This window comes from Magnolia sinica, chromosome 17, assembly GCF_029962835.1.
Source record: "Magnolia sinica isolate HGM2019 chromosome 17, MsV1, whole genome shotgun sequence".
NCBI classification, from domain to species: domain Eukaryota; kingdom Viridiplantae; phylum Streptophyta; class Magnoliopsida; order Magnoliales; family Magnoliaceae; genus Magnolia; species Magnolia sinica.
Genome location: NC_080589.1, coordinates 12,474,954 through 12,495,155, shown reverse-complemented (window position 1 = coordinate 12,495,155; position 20,202 = coordinate 12,474,954). Strand labels below are relative to the sequence as shown.

At 41.1% G+C, this 20,202-nt stretch overlaps 1 protein-coding gene across 3 annotated transcripts; it reads left to right on the top strand.

Moving 5' to 3' along the window:
• Positions 1–7,257: 7,257 nt before the first annotated feature.
• Positions 7,258–18,173, top strand: LOC131231007 (uncharacterized). 3 transcript variants are annotated; one of them, XM_058227056.1, is made up of 7 exons: positions 7,259–7,461; positions 7,629–7,664; positions 7,742–7,795; positions 8,264–8,317; positions 16,147–16,200; positions 16,282–16,353; positions 17,862–18,173. In XM_058227056.1, the coding sequence occupies exons 1-7, from the start codon at positions 7,405–7,407 to the stop codon at positions 17,973–17,975; spliced, it is 441 nt and encodes a 146-aa protein (XP_058083039.1). In that variant the 5' UTR covers positions 7,259–7,404; the 3' UTR covers positions 17,976–18,173. The 3 variants fall into 3 exon arrangements, with proteins under 3 accessions (XP_058083040.1, XP_058083041.1, XP_058083039.1); XM_058227057.1 differs by lacking the exon at positions 7,629–7,664 and having other exon boundaries at positions 7,258–7,461; XM_058227058.1 differs by lacking the exons at positions 7,629–7,664; positions 7,742–7,795 and having other exon boundaries at positions 7,258–7,461.
• The last annotated feature ends 2,029 nt before the right edge of the window (positions 18,174–20,202 follow it).

The following is a 20,202-nucleotide window of genomic DNA, read 5'->3' as shown; positions in this document are numbered from 1 at the left end:
TCCGACACGTCCGACTTGACCTGAACCGAATGCCAGGGTCGGGTTCGGATCAAGTAGACCCACCCTGATCCAAATCCCAACTGAGTCGAGTTCGAGTTACGTAGTAATCCGATCCGAAATCCGATTCGGTCTGATCCGATCGAAAACTCGACTCGGACTAGAATCGGGCACTATATATACAAAAAAAAAAAACCATTCCCCTCTCTAACCTAACCCTACCAGCCAGCCGCCGCACCCAACCCGATCTCGACATCCCCTACTTCGGCACCCGTCCGGCTTCTAGCTCCTCCTCTCTCTCTCTATTTATCCCTCCCCTTGCCCAACCAGGTGGCCTCCAGAGTAAACTCCTTCTCCTCCTCTCTCTCTCCTCCACTCATCCACATAGCAGCACGGATCCGGCTTCGAGCTCCTCTCTCTCTCTCTCTCTCTCTCTCTCTCTCCCCTCCACTCATTCGCATAGCATCTGAGCAGCACCCGTACGGCTTCGAGCTCCTCCTCCTCCGCCTCTCTCTCTCTCTCTCCTCCACTCGTCCGCACAGCAGTACCAGTCCAGCCACCCAGCCCATTCTCGAGCTCTATTTTTCAGGTATTTATTATTATTTTATTTAAAATGGATGGCTCTGATTGGCCTGGCCCGCTGTGTCGCATCCAAGCTGATCCGAATCGTATCCAACTCGATCCAACTCGATTTTTTTGAATGAGTCGGGCTCAGTTTAGGTCAGCCCAGCCAAGAATCAGTTCAGATCAAGTCATGCCTGCTGGACTCGGTCCCGAGTCGAATCGAGTACTTTAGGTCAAGGTTTTCACAATATTGGATCGACTCGTGTTGGGCCTAACTCGATTCAACTCGACTCGATGCCCACCTCTATGAGAGATCCCTTATATAACAGGAGAATTGGTTAAAAAAATAATGATTGTATTCTCTGATTTTTCTTGTTTTAATGAAAAAATAAAATAAAATCTCTCCTATATTATTGTTTCATGAAGTAGACAAATTATTGAACTACATAAATCCATGTGCATTTTTATCTTTTATATAGGATCGTGCACATGGTCTGGTCCAAACCATTTATTATGTACGAACACAAAAAAAATAAAATAAAATATATAAATAAATAAAAATTATGACTAGCTGACTCCTCGTAACTCTATAAATCTACACAAACCATAAATGCGAAAGTGCATGACAAGACAAGCGAAGTGATTTGCCTCTAATTTAAGTCACAAATACTCTTATAGTGGAATCAACATAAGCCTACTATGCCAGTTATCCCTCTAGTTTTTATATCTTTTTTCAAATGCCACCTAGCCTATTCTAGAGATCTAAATGCACGCGCGCTGAGGACATGACAACACCAATGTTCTTGGTCTATTTTTCTTGGTATAAGTATCACCCACCTAATTAGTGGATTAGCTTGATTTGTGGATTCTTAAAATTTCAAAACTAAAGCAACTTAATCAAGTTCCTTAATCTAGCACATCCATGCCATGCCACACATGTGGCACAATTGGCATCTTTAACCCTCCAAATGCATCATTGTAGCATTCCTCAACTGGGAGATGACATGGTGTTGATGGTGGAATAAGAATACGATTTAGCCATCTCTCTCTACCATATACGAGGAATGGTGATGTATGATTGGGTCTACCCTTCAAACAAACAATGGAAATACAAATAGTTAAAGGTAAAGTTCAATAAGTCAATACATTGATTGTAGTATTGACAACTAAAATGCTGAAAATTATGTCAACTTTAAATTTTACAAAATCAAAATTACCTCAAATGTGAAACCATAACCATTATTTTCACTAGATGGAGATGAAGGAAAATACCATCAAAGAAGTATATTCTCAACCATGATGAAAAATAACACTATGCACACTATGAGATATTTAAATTTGGTGGATTATAACTTTCAGAAGGGAATAGATATTTTGTTTAAAACTATGATTAAAGAGGAGAGAAAAATATTTGAAATCCAAGCTCCACGCTTATATTTATAAACTCTCAACCTACAAAAATCTCAATCAAATAGTAACTACAGTATCCTTTTATGTTGTACTAGTAACAAGGTGTTTCAAATTACCATGCTCTATTCTAATTAGAAAAATCAATTTACACCAGCTAATTGAGTAGATCCGATGTAACCTCTGACACTATAATTTTTCATAAGAGATGACATCACATGAAATTCAGAAGTCTACTAAAAATTATTCATCTTAACCTCCAACGGCTTGTCCAAGAGTCTTGATTTGTTCACATTGACATGTTTGATTCCATAAGTTCAAATGCTTCAATCATGACACATATTTTTCTACTTTTGAGATTAAGTGGAATTTATCTTATAAAATATAATTGATTAGAGCTTATTGAAAATAGGTGTATACCCTAGAACACCTATTAAAAAGAATTTCAATCCTTAGTCGACTTGGCTAGTGTCACTAAGTCACACTGATTAGGGTAGCAAGGCTAAGTCTCTAATCCTTGTCCGGAGGTGGGGAGATTCCTAGGGTTTCGTAGCTTCTACGACGCAACCTCTCAAGTCAGCGAATGCGACAGCGGGTTCATGACCCATGGCCCAATTAATTCCAAACCATACTCTGATACCAACTTGTAACACCCTGAAAATCGGGGGTCGCGCATACGCTCAACTCTCAAGTTTCCGAGAGCCACTTTTAACCTATTTCGTTAATGCGTTTATTTAGGTTTAGTTGCGCAGCTTGGAAGTTCCTGGAGCATGAAACATAACCACACCAGTCTACTGAAATGAGCGAAAGACAAACATACTTTCATATACAAGGCCAAAAGTACAAAAGGGGCACATGACGCTACCCAATCAATATCTCAAAAGAATAGCAAGTCCAAAAGAATAGAACTGAGCTCCCCCGCTCAGTGACCCAATCTGGCCAATCAAGCTGGCGGAGAACCCTCCATCAGCTAGAAGTATGATAGCTCGTCCTCCTCGTCCAGGCACTCCTCGCCAGGCTCCTCCAATCCCGAGCCACCTGCATCTAAGAATGGGTCTGGTTAGTGTTTTAAAACACCGTCCCAGAGTGGGAGTGAGTGATCAACTCAGTGGGTACCATTAGTCTCAAGTTATCACAGGCATCAATTATAATATGGTCTTAATGAAAAGTAGACAATCACATATGTCTAAGTAATCTTATTAATGCGCATGTATGCAGCATGACATGATGCATGCCCTCACCACAACGCTCCCTCGTGCGACACCATCTAACGATCGCCAATGCCAACACTCCCTCAGTGCGACCTCGACTGCCGAGTCGCAACCTAACTAGTGCGATGCGATGCATTCGTGTTAGCCGAGTTATTAGTTAGGTCCATTCATCCAGCAGATTGGGGATTCTGGTACACCCCACGTATCAACGCCCTAAACTGGTTGCGAGGCCAAGACCCCCCAATGCGTGAGGCCGAGGCCCCGCGGTCCGTGATCCCGTCGGGTTCCTCATCCCCGACTTCAAGCACATGAGGAGTGCCAAGAGAAAGGGATCGCTCGCGGTCACTACGGGGAGGCGCGGTACCCCAGCGTAGGCCGACAGCTCGGACACAGTGTCCCATTCCACCATGCCCGGCTCACGAGGCTGTGGACCAATTTCAAGTGGGTTATTGATGAGCTACAACGGTTGTAGGGTGTCCCAGGTTCCATACAAGTGTGAGCAAACAGGGTTAACAATCATGGTTGGTCAGACAGTAGGCTAGACCGCACGAGTCCAGGCAAGTGCATGGCGGAACGACATCGGGTGCAAGCAACCCATGTAGTCTAACTACTGTCGCCCACACGCACTCGCCCAAATCCATGGGTTTAGCCTCAAGGCGGTCCTACCAACGGGACCGCCTTAACTCTCCTTGTTTTCTTGACCAACCCTAGGGTTTGGATGGTGGTCCACAACATGTCAACGGACAGGGTTATCAACTAGCAAAATCATCATCATGTTCTCACACCTCAACATATAATTCAGATTCTTCTAATAAGCAAGCTAACACAATTTATGAGCAATGGTGCATGTGTGTTGTGTGTGTTGGTGAGGAAGTTGCTCACTTCCTACAACTCATGGAAACAAATTACACAGGAAATAAATAAGGCACGCATGCTATAGGGCATCATCATATGAGCAATCCAACAAGACATCAACAAGTGATCATCAAATTTGCACCAAGTCATGTAAGAAGCAAGAACAACATCATGTGAGGAAATCAAATAAAACATACAATTCCATACCACTCTAAATAAACATAAATTCCTAGGTTTTCTCTATATTCTCTAAATGCATCAACCAAGCAATCAAAATCATTAAACTCATATTGAAATTGGTGCTAGGCCACCTAGGAGTAATAGTCCGCACCTATGGTTCGTTGGAGATTCGAAAAACGCCCTAGGAAAGAGGGCTTTCGGGTCGATCGGCCGGAATCCCTACAACAAGCTCTTGCATGTTAGAATTCCAAGCCAAACCCACCTTCCTACATAGATTTCATGAAGAATGGGTGAAAACCTTACCTAGGCAACCCACGGTCGGTTGTTGAAGTCAAGGAGGAGAGTTTCTCCTTGTAAGAGAGGCAAGGAGTTGGAAGGGTTGGCTCTCTTGGGGCCCCACTTTGATCTAGGGTCCACCTTGGATCTCCTCCTTCTCTCTTTCTCCTCTTTACTCTCCTTCACTCTCCTTCTCTCTTGGTGGTTGTAGCAAATGAGAGAGAGAGTTATGAGAGATAGGGTTTATTCCCTAGACTTGGGCCCTTTGGCCTTAAGTTCCCTCAAATTTCCAAAATAGCCAACTAGGACTCATTTTTAGAGTTGGAGTGGCCCTAACACTCCTTTGGCCACCAAATTCGGTGGGTAGGTGCCCTATGGCCCGATTAGGGCCCGTGTAAAATTTGGGAACAAACGGATGGACGATTGTGGGGTTTGAGTCAACGGTTCTGATCTTTAAACGGCCCTGTGGGGTCCATTCTGATGATGGGAGTATTTCTGGTGGCCCTCTGGCTATGAAATTCTCATGATAGATGCTTCATGGCCCGATGAAGGGCCATGCAAAATTTGGGGACGATCGGACCTGGGGTTTGGTCGTACGGGTCTGATTCGTGTTCGACGGTCACCATTCCACGATCGGGTCCCAGAGTTGGTGAACGGGTGTAGGAAAATCCATTAGACCTCCACCGTAAATATGGAAGAGATCCGATGGTTGGATAGCCTGGTATCTCGGCTTCATTTGCAAGCGCCAGATTTTGGTCCTGGCATTGGTGGGGTGCATTTAGTCAGTGCCAGATCCCACTTCTGGGTGTCCGCTGGGTCTGCGGTCCGCGATGGTCCACAAGCCCAGTGAGCTCTATGGTTCCCTAAATTTTTAGATTTTTCTGACCTTCCCGCGTCGCGGTATAGCCCGTACGGGCTGTTGCTCAGTGTAAATGGTCATCCGGCTTGGCGGCCCGCACTTGGCCTTGTCATGGCCTGTCTGGTTTATTCAAATGGGCTAATCCTTGGTTAATTAGCTTATGGTACCCCCACCGCGTATGTTTTAATCGATCGGTCCCGTGGAAAGTCCTACGTGGACGCCCCAGGACACTGCACTGGTTGGACGGGTTGTTACATGGTCCACTGAGCTTTGGATTTACCTCATTTTTTTGCTCATGCCTTAAATGGACTGGCATAACAAATGAGTGGTGTAAATAAGTCACATACATCATGATGGGCCCGACAGTGATTTTGTAAATTTCTCAATTTAAGTATTAAAAAAGTAAGTTGTCTCTGTCTCAGGAAAGATGTGGTAATTGCCTAGGTAAATAATTATTATCCATTTACCATGGTAATTACAATTGAGCTAAAAATCAAACAGGCCCTTAGACATGTTTGATTCCATCTATGCATGCACCAAAGTTCAAATGCTTCAATCATAACACATATTTTTCTACTTTTAAGATTTAGTGGATTTTATCTTATAAAATATAATTGACTAGAGCTCATTGAAAATATTACTATAGTAATCTATATATATATATAAAAATTGTAATAAAATTCTATCAATCATTATTCTACACCTTAAATAAGTTTCTAGCGTATCATTAACACTGTAAGAACATCACCAAGTAGTATAGAATAATAAGGATACAAAAGTCATCATACTCACATAATAATTAAACTAGAATGTATTTGTTGTAATTAATTGACCTCACATTTTGTATGACTCAATTTAAACATCATGAATAATCATGCATTCCTGATTTATGTTATTATCATACAAAATCCATCCAATCAGCTAATGACTTACCTTATTATAATATACAAACTTATATACATTTAATTCATTATAAAATCAATCAAACCAATCCCTTCAATATCTCATCCTAATAATCTCATAAAGGATGGAGAAACATCTCATATCTACAAGCATAACTCAAGTTGTGATTACTTATATAATAATCCACACATTGCAAGAACTAGAAGTATACCAAAATCATTAATGACAGATACTAGCCACGTATCACTGCCACGTCCAATCCGAATATCTATATGCCTACATCATCGTTAAACAAACGTAATATAATTAAAATAAGATTGGTTGAACAACTTTAAGCTGTGTAACGTAAACACTTGCATGTTGGATTAGGACTAATGAAGAATTTCCATTTTGAACGGTCCAATAGATGTCCACCAATCCGGTGGTCAGATGTTTTAATTTAATTTATTTGTGAACCACGTCTGCAATTTATTTATTGGCAATTTCTAAGTGCCCGAGTATCATTCATTACGCTACGCCAGAGTAGGAACTATTTTCTCTTCCAAGAGTTGGTAGAAGGAGGCTTGGTAGATTGAAATTCAAAATAAAACGAGTTCATGTTGTGTCCGTCGCGACTGCAGGGCATCCGTGTGTTAACGCCAACTGCGGCTCACAGAGGGTTTGATCAGAACCGTCCATTCGTTAAATATATTCTATAGGAACCTAATAAAGTAAACCTACATAGAGAATAAGATATTAATATCAACATCTACAGATGAATTTTGAACAGTGAAAAGGCAATTTTCAGTTGGATCTTATTTAATCTAAACAAATCAATGTTTAGGGTGACATTTGATCGATACTTTAAGAGAATATAGATAATTTATGTTGATGAGGGTAACTTGGACGGTTCAAATAATTGGACCATCTGATATTGTGGGTCCCGGTGGGGGGCGGTATATAGTGTGCTGTGAGTCGCGACAGAAGCAAAACGAACTCAAGTAAAAAGAGCCGTACAGGGCTAAGGCTCATCTCAGCTCCCACATTTGCCCGCTCAAATCTCAAATTCTCTCTCTCTCTCTCTCTCTCTCTCTCTCTCTCTCAACTATACTGTAACCCTAACCCTCGAAATCCTCTTTCGTTTTTCTCTTTTGTTTCTTCGATCCAGCTCTAATGGCGGATTCAGATCCAGCTCCATCTCCTCAGCCCGTGCTGAGTCCTCTCTCCTCTGTACTCTCTCTCTCTCTCTCTCTCTCTCTCTCTCTCTCTCTCTCTGCTATTGATTCCGATTCTCGAAGCTCGGTCTTGATTTCTGGCGAATCATTGAGAAATCCGAGACAGAGCTGCTCTTTCGCCGATTTCTAACTCCGCTATCTTTTATTTTTTTAAAATTTCAGAAAAAGAATCAGATACCAATAAGCTCAAAGATCGCAGTAAGAGATTTTTTTTTTTTTTAAATTATTTTGAATTTTCGAGGAATTAGCTTATTTATTTATTTTGGATTTGTCAGGATCTGAATGAATCGAGATCGGAGTTACTATCTCGAATTCAAGGGTTAAAACAGGTCGAGATATTTTGCTATTTTCATTTTCTCAGAAAAAGGCTTTCTAATACTGCACGCCGTGGAGCCCTGCCCATCCTTACGCAGGTTCATTTGGTAGAGCAGGTTTGCAAGTTCTGAGCTTTCCATCAGGTTGGGTGCACACTTTAGATCTTCTGGCCTAGAAATTAGGCCACTTCATACCTCAGGTGGGTCACAGCATACAATACAAATGAATGGTCTTAAATTGTTTCAACGGTTAGTTTACTTCGTACACCGTGGCCCACCTGAGGAGTGGAACAGCCTGAAAATTTTAGGCCAGAAGATCGAAACAATGTAGTCCACCCAATAGAAAGCTCAAATCTTGCACACATATTCTATATGGGCACGTATGCTAGTCTGTCCATGGGCAGGGCTCCCACACACACTTGAAGAAATGGAAGAGAAGGCTGTATACTCCCGTTGTGTTATTTAATTTCATTTGCATTGCAGGATTTGCAAAATTGGAGATCAAAGTTGGATACACAAGTTAAGATATACCGTGATGTGAGTGTTTTTATTTTATTTTATTTTTTGCAATGATTTATTTTTTGGGAATTTTGAATTTGAATCACTTATCTCACTCGCTCTCTCTCTGAATTATTTGTTGTTTTACTTGAAGTTCATATATTTTGAGGGTCTTTTTTATGACAACTTAGGGGAATGTAAAAAACAAACAAATTGGGTTTCGCAATGATTTGTTCTACCAGGTGTTCTGCCTTAAATTTTGCTTGAGGTCTGATTGCTCTTGACCCATTCTTAATTTTCCCACATGACAGTGCTTGTGTGATCTAGACCAGCCATCTTGCGCTTATAATGGGTGTTGCACTCAAATCACGCAGATGGATTAAATCATACCCATCTGACTATCCCCATTGAACACATACGGTGTACCTTCTTTTCCTGTTTTTTTTTTTAAATTCTGTTATTTATTATTATTATTATTATTATTAAAGTCTGTTTGGAGGATTCCAATTGGAGGTTTGGGACTAGCAATGTCTGGACTACATGATGATTCTTATGGTTGTCCACAGAATATCTGACCATGTGGCCAGTGGCCCCATCATGGATGGGCCAAGAAATGGATATCAAGCACAAGTGATGCACAATTGCTGCTACTGGTACTGCTGTTAACAGTTTGTCCATCGGTTGAATCCAGCATTTGCGAGGTCTTCTTAGCTCATTTAATTCAACTGGTTAATTCTGCCATTTGATTGGATTTGAAGATTAGTGAGAATTTTCTTTCTATCACAGTCTAGTTACTTATACTCATCCTCAAAGAAATACTGAGAAAACAACTGGCATGATTTACATTCTCAGGGTTTGTACTATAAGCTAGAGTTGGTCATGCCTCTATATATTAAATTGGAATTCTTCATGAATATCAGAAAGATTGAGGAAAGAGTTATGTGGCCTAATATTCATTTCTATTATTCACCATGAATTGAAATTCAATGAATATCAATTTCTAGCAAGCTGAAGATGCATATGCAATGCTTATATAGTTATAAACATTCCCCCCTTCCATGTGGTTTACAACCCAATTACTCTTCATTTTGCAACATGTGCAAGATACAACTTTCTGCCAGTTAGGTACACCTTGTAGAAATCAGGCTGATACACTCATTAGGTTGGTATAGTGTAAGAAGCATATGGGCAGTTAAAAGAAACTTGGCTGAACTTCCACATCTTGTGTGACTGATGAGAAAAAAAGTTTTTCCTCACCCCAAGGGGACCTCCGTAAAATAGAAGGGGTTCCCAGATTGTTAGTGTTGTGCCATATAAAACCAATATTTATCTCTTGGATCTCATTTTTCATGATAGTTCTTCCTCACCCCAAGGGGACCTCCGTAAAATAGAAGGGGTTCCCAGATTGTTAGTGTTGCGCCATATAAAACCAATATTTATCTCTTGGATCTCATTTTTCATGATAGTTTGCTTCATTCATTTGCCTTATTAATGTGTGGAACTGCAATAACATATGTGATTTATATGGGCCCGTAGAAACCCCACTTGATAGCATGCTTAAGCTAATTAATCCATTCACTAAGGGAAAAAGGGTCTTGGACAAGGTGTGCTGTAACAGCTGTTACAGGGCTGTATTGGCCTCTACGTAACAGTAACAGAGCCAACTGTTCAATGTTGTTAAATGCGACCGCATATTCGCATATGCGAATTCCCATATGTATATTGCATATGCGACCATCATCGCATATGCCAAATGTGTGAGGTTATGCAATCACATACAGCATATGCGATTGCATATCTGCCAACTGTTGGCACATTATTTTATTTGTTTATTTTTTATTTTTGCAAAAAATAAATAAATCAAACTTTAGTAAATAGTGTAACTTGTAAACTATAAGTTGTGTAAGTATATTGTTGTATTGTTGAATGTAACTTAGTGTTAGTGTAACTAAGTTGTAACTTATTGTAGTGTAAACTAAGTTGTAAATTGTAACTTGTAAGTAGTGTTAGTGTTATAATGTATAAATAATAAACATTAAGATGTAACTTAAAAATTGTATTTGTACAATAAATAGCTTATTGATTGTTTTGTTACTTAACTATATTGTTGAATGTTGAATTTGATGTAGTTCATTCATTTTTCTAACAAGTCACAAACTAATTTTATATATGTAAACTTACTATATTAGTTATCTATTAACTTAGGGAAGTTTCTCCTAAGTTCTTATATTTTCTACATTTTTTTTTTTTTTTTCCAAATCTTCTCCTCTTTTTTTTTACAGAAAAAAAATAAAATATGCGACTGCATATGCAATTGTGCGATTGCATATGCGCACAAGCATATCCGATCACACAAAACCGCATATGCAGTTTGGCAACATTGCAACTGTTATCCGTTATGGGGTTGTAACAGTCGTAATAGCCATTATGGAAAAAATGACCTGTATCGACCTACTATGGCCGCGTAATGGTCCTTTACGGGGCTGATATAGGTTTTTTTTTTTTTTTTTTTAAAAATCAGTTAAAAAAAAGCAAAACAAAAAAGAAACCGTAGTAGTCGTTACAAAGGCCTTAATGGCCGTTATGGCCTGTATTGTAATAGTGACGGTGGTGGCTGTTATGGCCACCATTACCGTTTCAACACACCATGGTCTTGGACTATATCAAGGAAAGAATATTACAAAATTTCTCTAAGTACTCACCTTAGAGGCCATAGCAAGCCCAAGCCTACCTATAGTCTAAAAACCACATCCAAGTTGAAAATTTAAGAAATCGAGATCAAAGACAAACCAACATGGTATGGGAATCATCCTAACTTGAAGGTGGGCCCCACATGTTTACAAATTAATCATTGCTTCAATTTTAAGCCGTTGGTGATGTGGTAAATTGAATTAGATGTATCTCCTAATCTGTATGTTCATTGGGCTGATATTTGGAACCATAGTTCCCAAGGGAGTTCCTTTGAATCTGACCAGTTGGGAGCTCAAACGACGATACCCATTGGGCCAATCTAAACAATATACCGACTTACATTTTTGATGGGACTGCTCCGATACCACTATTCTTAGGATTTTAGAAGAACAACCAAAGCACAAACTTTTCAAAATCATATTTTAAACATGACATAGAATCCCCATCTAGATGTAATCAAATCCATGAACTACATAAACCTATTAATGCAGGGGCATTTTCACATCGGGCTCGAGTGGGGTAGCCCATGGGATGCGGGGACACACTTGGGGTGGGTGGCCCATGTGATTTGGGGCCCACAGGGGAGGTCTTGTGTTCGAGACTCCTCACTGGGGGGTGATTAATGCGCGTTTCACACCGGGCTCGAGTGGAGTAGCCTGTGAGATGCGGGGATACACTCGGGGTGGGTAACCCATGTGATTTGGGGCCCACGAAGGGGGTTCGACCGAGGTCCTAACTCATGCGATGTGGGGCATGGGCTATGAGATAAAGGGATTAATTTGCCATACTCTAACACTTTGAGCTTTTAGAGCAAGTGCTTAATGCAGGGGCATTTTCACACCGGGCTCGAGTGGGGTAGCCCGTGGGATGCGAGGACACACTCGGGGTGGGTGACCCATGTGATTTGGGGCTTACGGGGGAGGTCTCGTGTTCGAGATTCCTCACCAAGGGTGATTAATGCGCATTTCACACCGGGCTCGAGTGGGGTAGCCTGTGGGATGCGGGGACACACTCGGGGTGGGCGGCCCATGTGATTTAGGGCCCACGAGGGGAGTTCGGCCGAGGTCCTAACCCATGAAATGTGGGGCCTGGGCTATGAGATAAAGGGATTAATTCGCCATACTCTAACAGTTTGAGCTTTTAAAGTAACTAGTTAAATGTCCTGCATCACCTATTACTCAGGTTACTTGTGATCAATTCTGCGAAAAAGGATACCGCTGCTAGGTGTAGATCTCCAATCAGGAGGCTAGGCTGGGCTGGGCCTCACACCTCTTAAAAGGTCATGGTTCCAATATCTCTCGTATAAGGAGATTTTTGGGTGAGGTTTTGGGTTAAATTTGGGCTTAGTTTGGGGAACTTAGACAAAATTATGTACAAATCCAAGAATTGAATTAGCAGAAGGGTTTATTAGTCCAGGCGACCCATATTAGGTGAGGTCTCTACAACTTGATTTGTAGGTAGGTCTTCATCTCTGAATATGATCACATGATTCAAGTTGACGGATGTTGCTAATAATCATCTAATCATGCAATCGTGTTGTTTTCTCGTGGCTTTGGTTGGAGGAAAGGGAAAGGTTTCTGTGTTGGAGAAGTTTAAGGTAGCAATTCAATGTTGTTGCTCTCTGTTTTCATGGAATATTGTCACTTCATTTGGAGCCGGATTTATCTTCATTCCTTGATCTGATATGAGGGAATTGTTTTCCTCGATAGTAGGATGAGAATGATAAGTGCTTTTGGGTATGTAGTAAATTATAGGGTTGGCTAAATAATGGAGAGGAAGAGAAGAGCAAGAGGAAAATGACAAAGAAAAAGGGGGAAGATGAAAGTGTGTTACAATGTGGCCATTTCTCAAACCAAGAGAAGTTTTTTTTATTGCAATCAAAATAAGGTAGATATTTATGCAAGGACCCTTTCACCAGTTCAACCATTAAGCACATCAACCATCTGCTCCTAATGTAACTTCTAACCCCACCATTAACAAGCCATAGCTTTGACCTTTTTTAAGAACTCTGAATTGCTATATTTCAATAAGATGACAATTTCCAACTAACAAACACATTTCAAGTTGTAGTATTGATAGCAGCACAACTAACAACTACACCATTAACAAGCTATGACTTTGACCATTCTTAGGAAATCTAAATTGCTACATTTCATGAAGGTGACAACTCCCAAAGAACCTGGACATATTCCAAGTGCATGGTATTGATAATTACATGCAAATTCAATTAGAAAAGCTATTTGACATTTGGACTTCCTTGCTAGTACAAAAATGGGGTCCATCAAGCTAGGCACATTTGTGATACCATCCTAAGCACATGCCATCGCATGTGCTACCTCATCCTCCCGGGTTGGATTTTGGAGAGAACTCATCTTCAAGTTTGAGTTATTGTTGTCCTTTGATCATGATGTGCCTTTACATCATATCTTCTTCGATTTTCATGGAAGAGATGGTGTAATCCTACGTGCTTGATTGGTTTCTCTTGCATAGGATGGTACCTTAAACCAATGTGTCCTTGAAGCTTCCTATCTTCTCCACATCATTCCTCAAGCAGATCAAGTGCATGGATTTGTACACTAGTAATTAGAGACGATTACCAAGCAAAAATGATGCCATGAATAATTTTGGTTCCATAATGTGCATGTTGCATTTGTCATTGAGTTTGTTTTGACTGATACAAAATCTGTTGCAATTGGCCGTATTTCACCAATTCGATTGTTGAATTGTCCATCATATCTGTAGCTGTCACAACCATAAATCCGTCGATGGTTGTGTTGGTTGCTCCGACCATTGATCCATCATGCGGTCCATCTATGGATTCACCAATTAATCCAACCGTAGACTTATCTAGAATCACATTTCCCTCAAACACTTCTTTCTTGGCATCATGTTCATCATATATTGGATCTTCTGTGAATTCTATGTACTTGTTGATTTCATGGATTGAGACTCGAGGTTGGCTTCCTTCTGACTTTGCACAATCTCATCCAACACGGTGGAAATATGCTTGATTTCCTCCATGATTTCTTGTAACTTTTCTTCCTGCATCTCTTCTGAGACATCTATGACTTCTCAGATACCTTTGCATTGAAGAACAGTGGCTTTACAGGATTTTTAGGTCTGAAGTCAAATGATGGACAAGAGAAGAACAGGAGGAAAAAGTGACCAAGAAAGAGGAAGATGAAAGTGTGTCACAATGGCAGTAATGGCACAACCAAAGGAGAATTTTTTACTTCAATCAAAATAAGATAGTCATTTTTCCTGCCTCGAAGATCCTCCTATCACCTGCATTCATACAGGGCCCTATCACCAACTCAACCCTTGATAACATCAACCATTTACTCCTAATACAACTTCCAACCACACCATTAACAAGCTGTGCCTTTGACCTTTCTTAGGAATTCTAAATTGTTACGTTCCAACTTCCACTAAGACGACAACTTTAAAGAACTCACACATTCGAAGAAGGATCTTCGGGTGATGAGGCATATATTTATCATGAGAACTTTGGAATTTTGTAGAATTGGTGCTGTTCAATATGGTCATATTTGAAGGGAAGCTAATTCTTGTGTTGATAGAGTAGAAAACCGGGGGCATACTTATGGTGGGGCTGGTGAGAGTTCATCTCAGTCCATTTCTCAGTCATTTAATGAAGACTTTTTGCACCATTTGAAAAAAAAAAAAAGTTTCCATAGGGCAGATGTTTTCTTCGTTTTGTTTCCCATTTGTTATGATAAAACCTCAATATCAAGAGAATTGAGATTGTCTTAAAGACAGCCCTTGATCGGAAACACTCAGAGGCCCCACCCATGTAAGAAAAAATAGTTGATGTCGGGACCTGCTGGAATGTATTGGACAAGATGCCTCTTATGAAATTGGCCTTTCACCTTATCATCCCTCACTTCTTTTGTTTCTAAGACCCTGGTCCTCTTCACTATGTACAATGTATGAATTCCTAAGTAGTAATTACTGGATTAGCTCAATTTTTTATACTATATGATGGGCGACTAGGGTATGGGAAAAATTCATTACTTTTGCTTGAATTTATGGCTAGATAATCCCGATCATTTCTTTTTTTTTCTTTCTAAAGTTAAATCCCTGCAATTATTATCCGACACAGGATTTCAAATTTTAGAGTCTGTTTGGATTCATGGAAAGGATAGGAAACACCATTTCCCATGAAACTATTTTTCTATTGCTTGTGAAGGCCTTTTTTGTGAGAATAGTGGGACCCATTTCCCCACAATTGAAGGACAATGAATTTCTCAAGAGTTATACGCGTGCCGCTGCTCATCTTCAATCGCTGGACATGTGTGAATGTTCCAACATCCATCTTCGATTATGCCACATACATGTCACTATGCTGCATGTGCCAATGTGCCACCATCCATCTTCACTTGGGCCCCACATTCACAAAGCTCCTCAAATGTGCTGCATGTGCCAACTTTCTATTGTCCATCTTCTGTTGTGTCGCACATGTGCCATTGTGCCACGTGTGCCACTATCCACCTTCACCAGGGCCCTACATGTACAAAGCACCCATGTGCCGCATGTGCCAACTTTCTATTGTTGAACTTTTGTTGTGTTAAGGCACTATGCTACACGTGCCACCATTCCAACTTTTGCTTTCACCCCATGTGCAAAGCACCCACATGTGCCATTGTCCATCTTCAATTGCTCTACATGTGCTACATCTAGCAACATGCCACATGTGCCACCATCTTCCTTCCAGTGCCCATGTGTTAGATGTGCTAATTCATCGTCGCTTTTGTCACATGTGCCGCCATACAACTTCAAGCACCCCTTATGTATAGTGTGTGACACCATTAAGCTTCAGCACCCACAAGTGCCATCGTCCATTTTCAAGTGTCCCATATGTGTCACGTGTATGGCCCTTCAATGGAGGGTATTTTTGTTATTTCAATTCTTTCATGGGAGTAGCCCGCCGCTCTCTCTCTCTCTCTCTCTCTCTCTCTCTCTCTCTCTCTCTCCGTGTGCCAGACCCTGAATATTTTTGCCCCATCTTATATTCTCTTCTTCTTCTTCTTTTTTTCCCTCCAATCTTGCTGAATTTTGTATTCTTTCTGTATGAATATGTTTTTTACAACCCTGAAATTCCGAATTCGTTGAAGTGTTATTTTCTGCAATTCATTTTTTGATTATGATTTTGAACACAGGAACTTTCAGAGCTTAAGAAAACGCTCAATGTCGAAGTGGAGCAGCTGAGATCTGTAAGCTTCTGATTGCTTTATCTTCTTCATTTCTCTTTATCTGGGTTCTGTCGTTTAGTAGTTTTTTTTAAATTCTTCTAGGAATTTCAAGAACTGAGGAGCACCCTTCAGCAGCAAGAAGAGGACGTCACAGCTAGTCTAAAGAATCTGGGGGTACTCTTGTCTTTTTACTTCATGCTGGCTTTTGATCGCCATGGAACTGATCATGTTGCATCGGGAGTCCTGCAACTGATCATGCTTTTCCAATTACTAGAAAAAGAGAAATTACAAGGTTTTGATGTATCGGGGTGTGAAAAGTATCCCAATGTGCCAAGTATGAATAGTTCCCTGACTGTCGATCTGTGGGCCACACAGCGGACAGGGGATTCCTCAGAAATCTAGCTGTTTGGAAGATCCTAATCCTTCAATCAGTGGCCTTCATTTTGCTGATAAATAAAAAAGACAAGGGAATGGTGCTGAAAGAACACTGGATATTGAATGGATATGGTCCTCCAATTTGGATGAGTTGTGCATCCACCACCTACAGGGAGGCCAATCAGTTCAATGGTCTGGATTATGAAAACCCCATTTATGTGGGTTCACGACTAATGTTGTGATGCTATCATTAATTACAAAAACGATAGCATAGCTCGACATTAATTAAGCTATGCAATTCCCCTTTTGGCTCTTTTAATCAGAAAATATAACTACATATTTTCCGACATGTCACTGATATTATCAAAGTCAGGAAAACGTTTGTCACTGTTGAAGTCTGTGTCAACAGCACTGTTTTTACATCATTTGCTACGACACCCAGATCCATCTACATCATTTGGTGATCTGTTATTGTATTTTGTGGATACTGCTACTGCTATTAGAGATACTGCATGGATGCTTGTAAATTCGATTTGAACAAAATCATATTTCATGCAGTTCAATATTTTCTAATCACCTTGGAATTTTTTCATGATATTAATGTATCTAATCCAATTAATATCCAGATTCCATTTCTCTATCTAGGAATTGTAAATTATTTGTTATATCCTCTCCAATTGCCATGTCCCAGTTGAGAGTCTAAAATCAAGATACAGAATTCTGTTGGGCCTATTTGGAATGTCTGCCAATTGCAAATGGAGTTTGTCTCCCCTGATCACATTATTCTCATCTTGGGACATATTATGGAAGCATGAAACTTGGGGTGCAACTCAGGCAGGTTGGGTCAGGTTGAGGCCTGAGGGTCAACCCAAGCTCGATGCAACCTGCAAACTGACCCCGACCCAAATGGATATGATTATTTGCAACTGAATTTGCATAGCCCAACCACGATCCGATTTCAAATCAGGTTGACATTTTCCAACCCGAGGACCTTGGCAACCTGACCCGAGGGGTTAGGTCAATCGAGTTCCGGTTGACCTGAATCCAAATTGTACCCTACGCACGCATTACAAGATATGCAGTTTGCGGGATGCATCATTCTTCTGAAGCATGCGCATGCCCCAGACCATGTTCAGCTCTATTCTCATTTTGGTGCACATCCAAACAGGCATGTATCTCTCAGTTCCATTTCAGTTTGGGGTAATTAGTGCAATATCTTGTGGATGAAACAGGAGCTCGTGGGGCTAATAATTTGAACTGGTTTCAGAAATTATCTCACCACCCGAGTATTCTACCCCATATTGCAGATGCAGGATGTGCCTGGAGATGCAACAGAGGTTCAGAACCCTGCAGTGGAAGAGAATGCCGAAGAAGTTCGAGCGCCCTCATCCAACGAAAATGGTGAGGAAATTCAACCTTAGATGATTTCACTTCAAGCATTTTCCCTTAAAGCTTAGTACAAGGTATATGGTCGGCGGACTTTTATCTTTTTCGAAAGACAGATTCTTCTGGGCTTTTTATGCAGTGTCGGAAGCATGCATGTGATTTTCGTTGTAAGTTAGAAGGCTTTTGCCATTGTAACCCCTGCATTGTGAAATGGAAATCGGGTTTTTCATGTTTGCTTGAGTAGTATCCATACACAACGAAATGCATTTCTCATTACAGGTTTTAGAAGCCATGCAAGAACACTTCTACTGGTAATAGAGAACGACCCATGAAAGGGCTGTAGTTTTTGAAACCCATTTGAAAACGATGTCTTCCATGACCAATCACGCTCTTTAAGTAATTGTACGTATTATCTGGGGGTTTAGCTAAATCTGCACCACATGCAAGCAGACATGGCTATCCAGCACGTGTGTGAGATCAGAACTTTCCATCTGTTGGGCCAACACTATTTCGATCTTCTGGGACAAAAAACACGTTTCACTTCTCAGGTGTCCAGTATGTGTGTGTGTGTGGGAAATGGTACTATGAGGTCGACCTCATGGGAACTTCCCATGAGGTCGAGCTGTGTGGGCTCCACCGTGATGTGTGTCGAACATCTACCCCATCAGTCAGATGCACCATTCCATGGTGGGACACGGGCTTAAAAATCAAGTCAATCCATGACTTCGGTGGGCCACACCACATACAACAGTTTATCCTCCCATTAAAACATTCATAATCATTTATTTGGCCTACCGAGGTGTGATTCACAAATCCAGCCCATCCATTGTGTGTCCCACTTGGATGGGGGGTCAGACCAATTTTCAGCCGCATCCAAAGCTCAGGTGGGCCCTACCAAGTGCTTTTATATGTATTATGCAAGTTTTTAACATGGTTTTAAATGGTCTGGCCCATCTGAGTGTATACGACTAATTTTTAGGATATCCCATAACCTAAAGGGTCCATCAAATGCACGGTGAGGATTAAGGGGTGGCCCATCTGATGGTAAGCTTGGATATCACACGATCCGCCATATTGGCATATTAGCTTGTTTTGTTAGATCAGGGCGTTGGTCCTGTGCATGTGTGGCCCCAGCAGATGAACGGACCAGCTTTATCCTTGCCAGGCGTCCAGGCAGGGGTTTGCCTGATGGACTGCTGGATCTTGCTGCTCACAGTCCTGATGACATCAAGGCCCATTTCGGCCCACTCTGGAATCATGCCGGCTGTGTTACCAACAGAACAACAGATTGCAGCTTGTGATAACTATGGTTATTGGTGGAGGACAAGGGGCCCACACCGTAAAAAGTGATTTGGACCCTCCATTTCTTTTGTGGGCCCACAGGGAGTCATTGCCAAGCACCTTTATCTTCTTACACGTGGAACACGTACAAGATCCAATCTGGTCGACCCACTCTATGGTGGACTTTTGTGGATGGGTAAGATCACACACGTTCGATTTCTTTCGAGCTGTGTGGGTCCACCCATGATGTGTACGTGGAATCCAAACCGTGCATCTGGTGCATGTCCTCATGTTCACCGTACATCCCAAGAATAATCCTGATCCAAAACTGAGGTGGGACAGTAAAATCAAGATGCATGTACTAGCCCATAACTTTCAACTGTCAGTGGTGAAGTGGGCCCGGCTGATATGTGGCTGCTAATGTCTGGGCTACTTTGGGTTGGATTTGGGCCGAGTATGAAGGTCATGTTTTCTGCATAGGTCCATCCGGTCCATTTACCCCTCTAGAACAAATGTCCTTTCATCATCTCATCATTCATCAGTATTCAGTAATCGATCTACTGCTGGATTAAGTGGGCCAGTTCTAAATAAAAAGAATGGATAGGTGAATGGCCCCTGCCAGTCTGGTTGCTTCGGTTCAATCATCAGGTTGGCGACCACTAACACCCGGATCCATAGCTCAAGTGGTAGACTGAGTGAAAAATACCTCGTTTCAACACTGAGGTCTTGGCATCGATTCCCTAGTGGGGGTGGCTAACAGTGAAGTGTGATCTGACAGTGGGTGTACTAACAAGCTTTTAAAAAAAAAAAAAAAAAACACTTTCGCAACCACTAAATAAAAAAGAATACTCTTTAAAAACATTTGTGATCAGTTTCCATTCATGGTACATTTATGATAGTATGTAATTTAAATACACTCATTGTACCTCACCTGTTTATGTTTTAGTTATCCAAACTATTGTAACAGCGGGGATTCCTTGT

Coding starts and splice junctions, on each gene's coding strand:
- LOC131231007 (XM_058227056.1), top strand. CDS start 7,405: ATGGCGGATTCAGATCCAGCTCCATCTCCTCAGCCCGTGCTGAGTCCT. Junction 8,318..16,146: donor AAGTTAAGATATACCGTGAT/GTGAGTGTTTTT, acceptor TTTTGAACACAG/GAACTTTCAGAGCTTAAGAA. Junction 16,354..17,861: donor CTAGTCTAAAGAATCTGGGG/GTACTCTTGTCT, acceptor CCCATATTGCAG/ATGCAGGATGTGCCTGGAGA.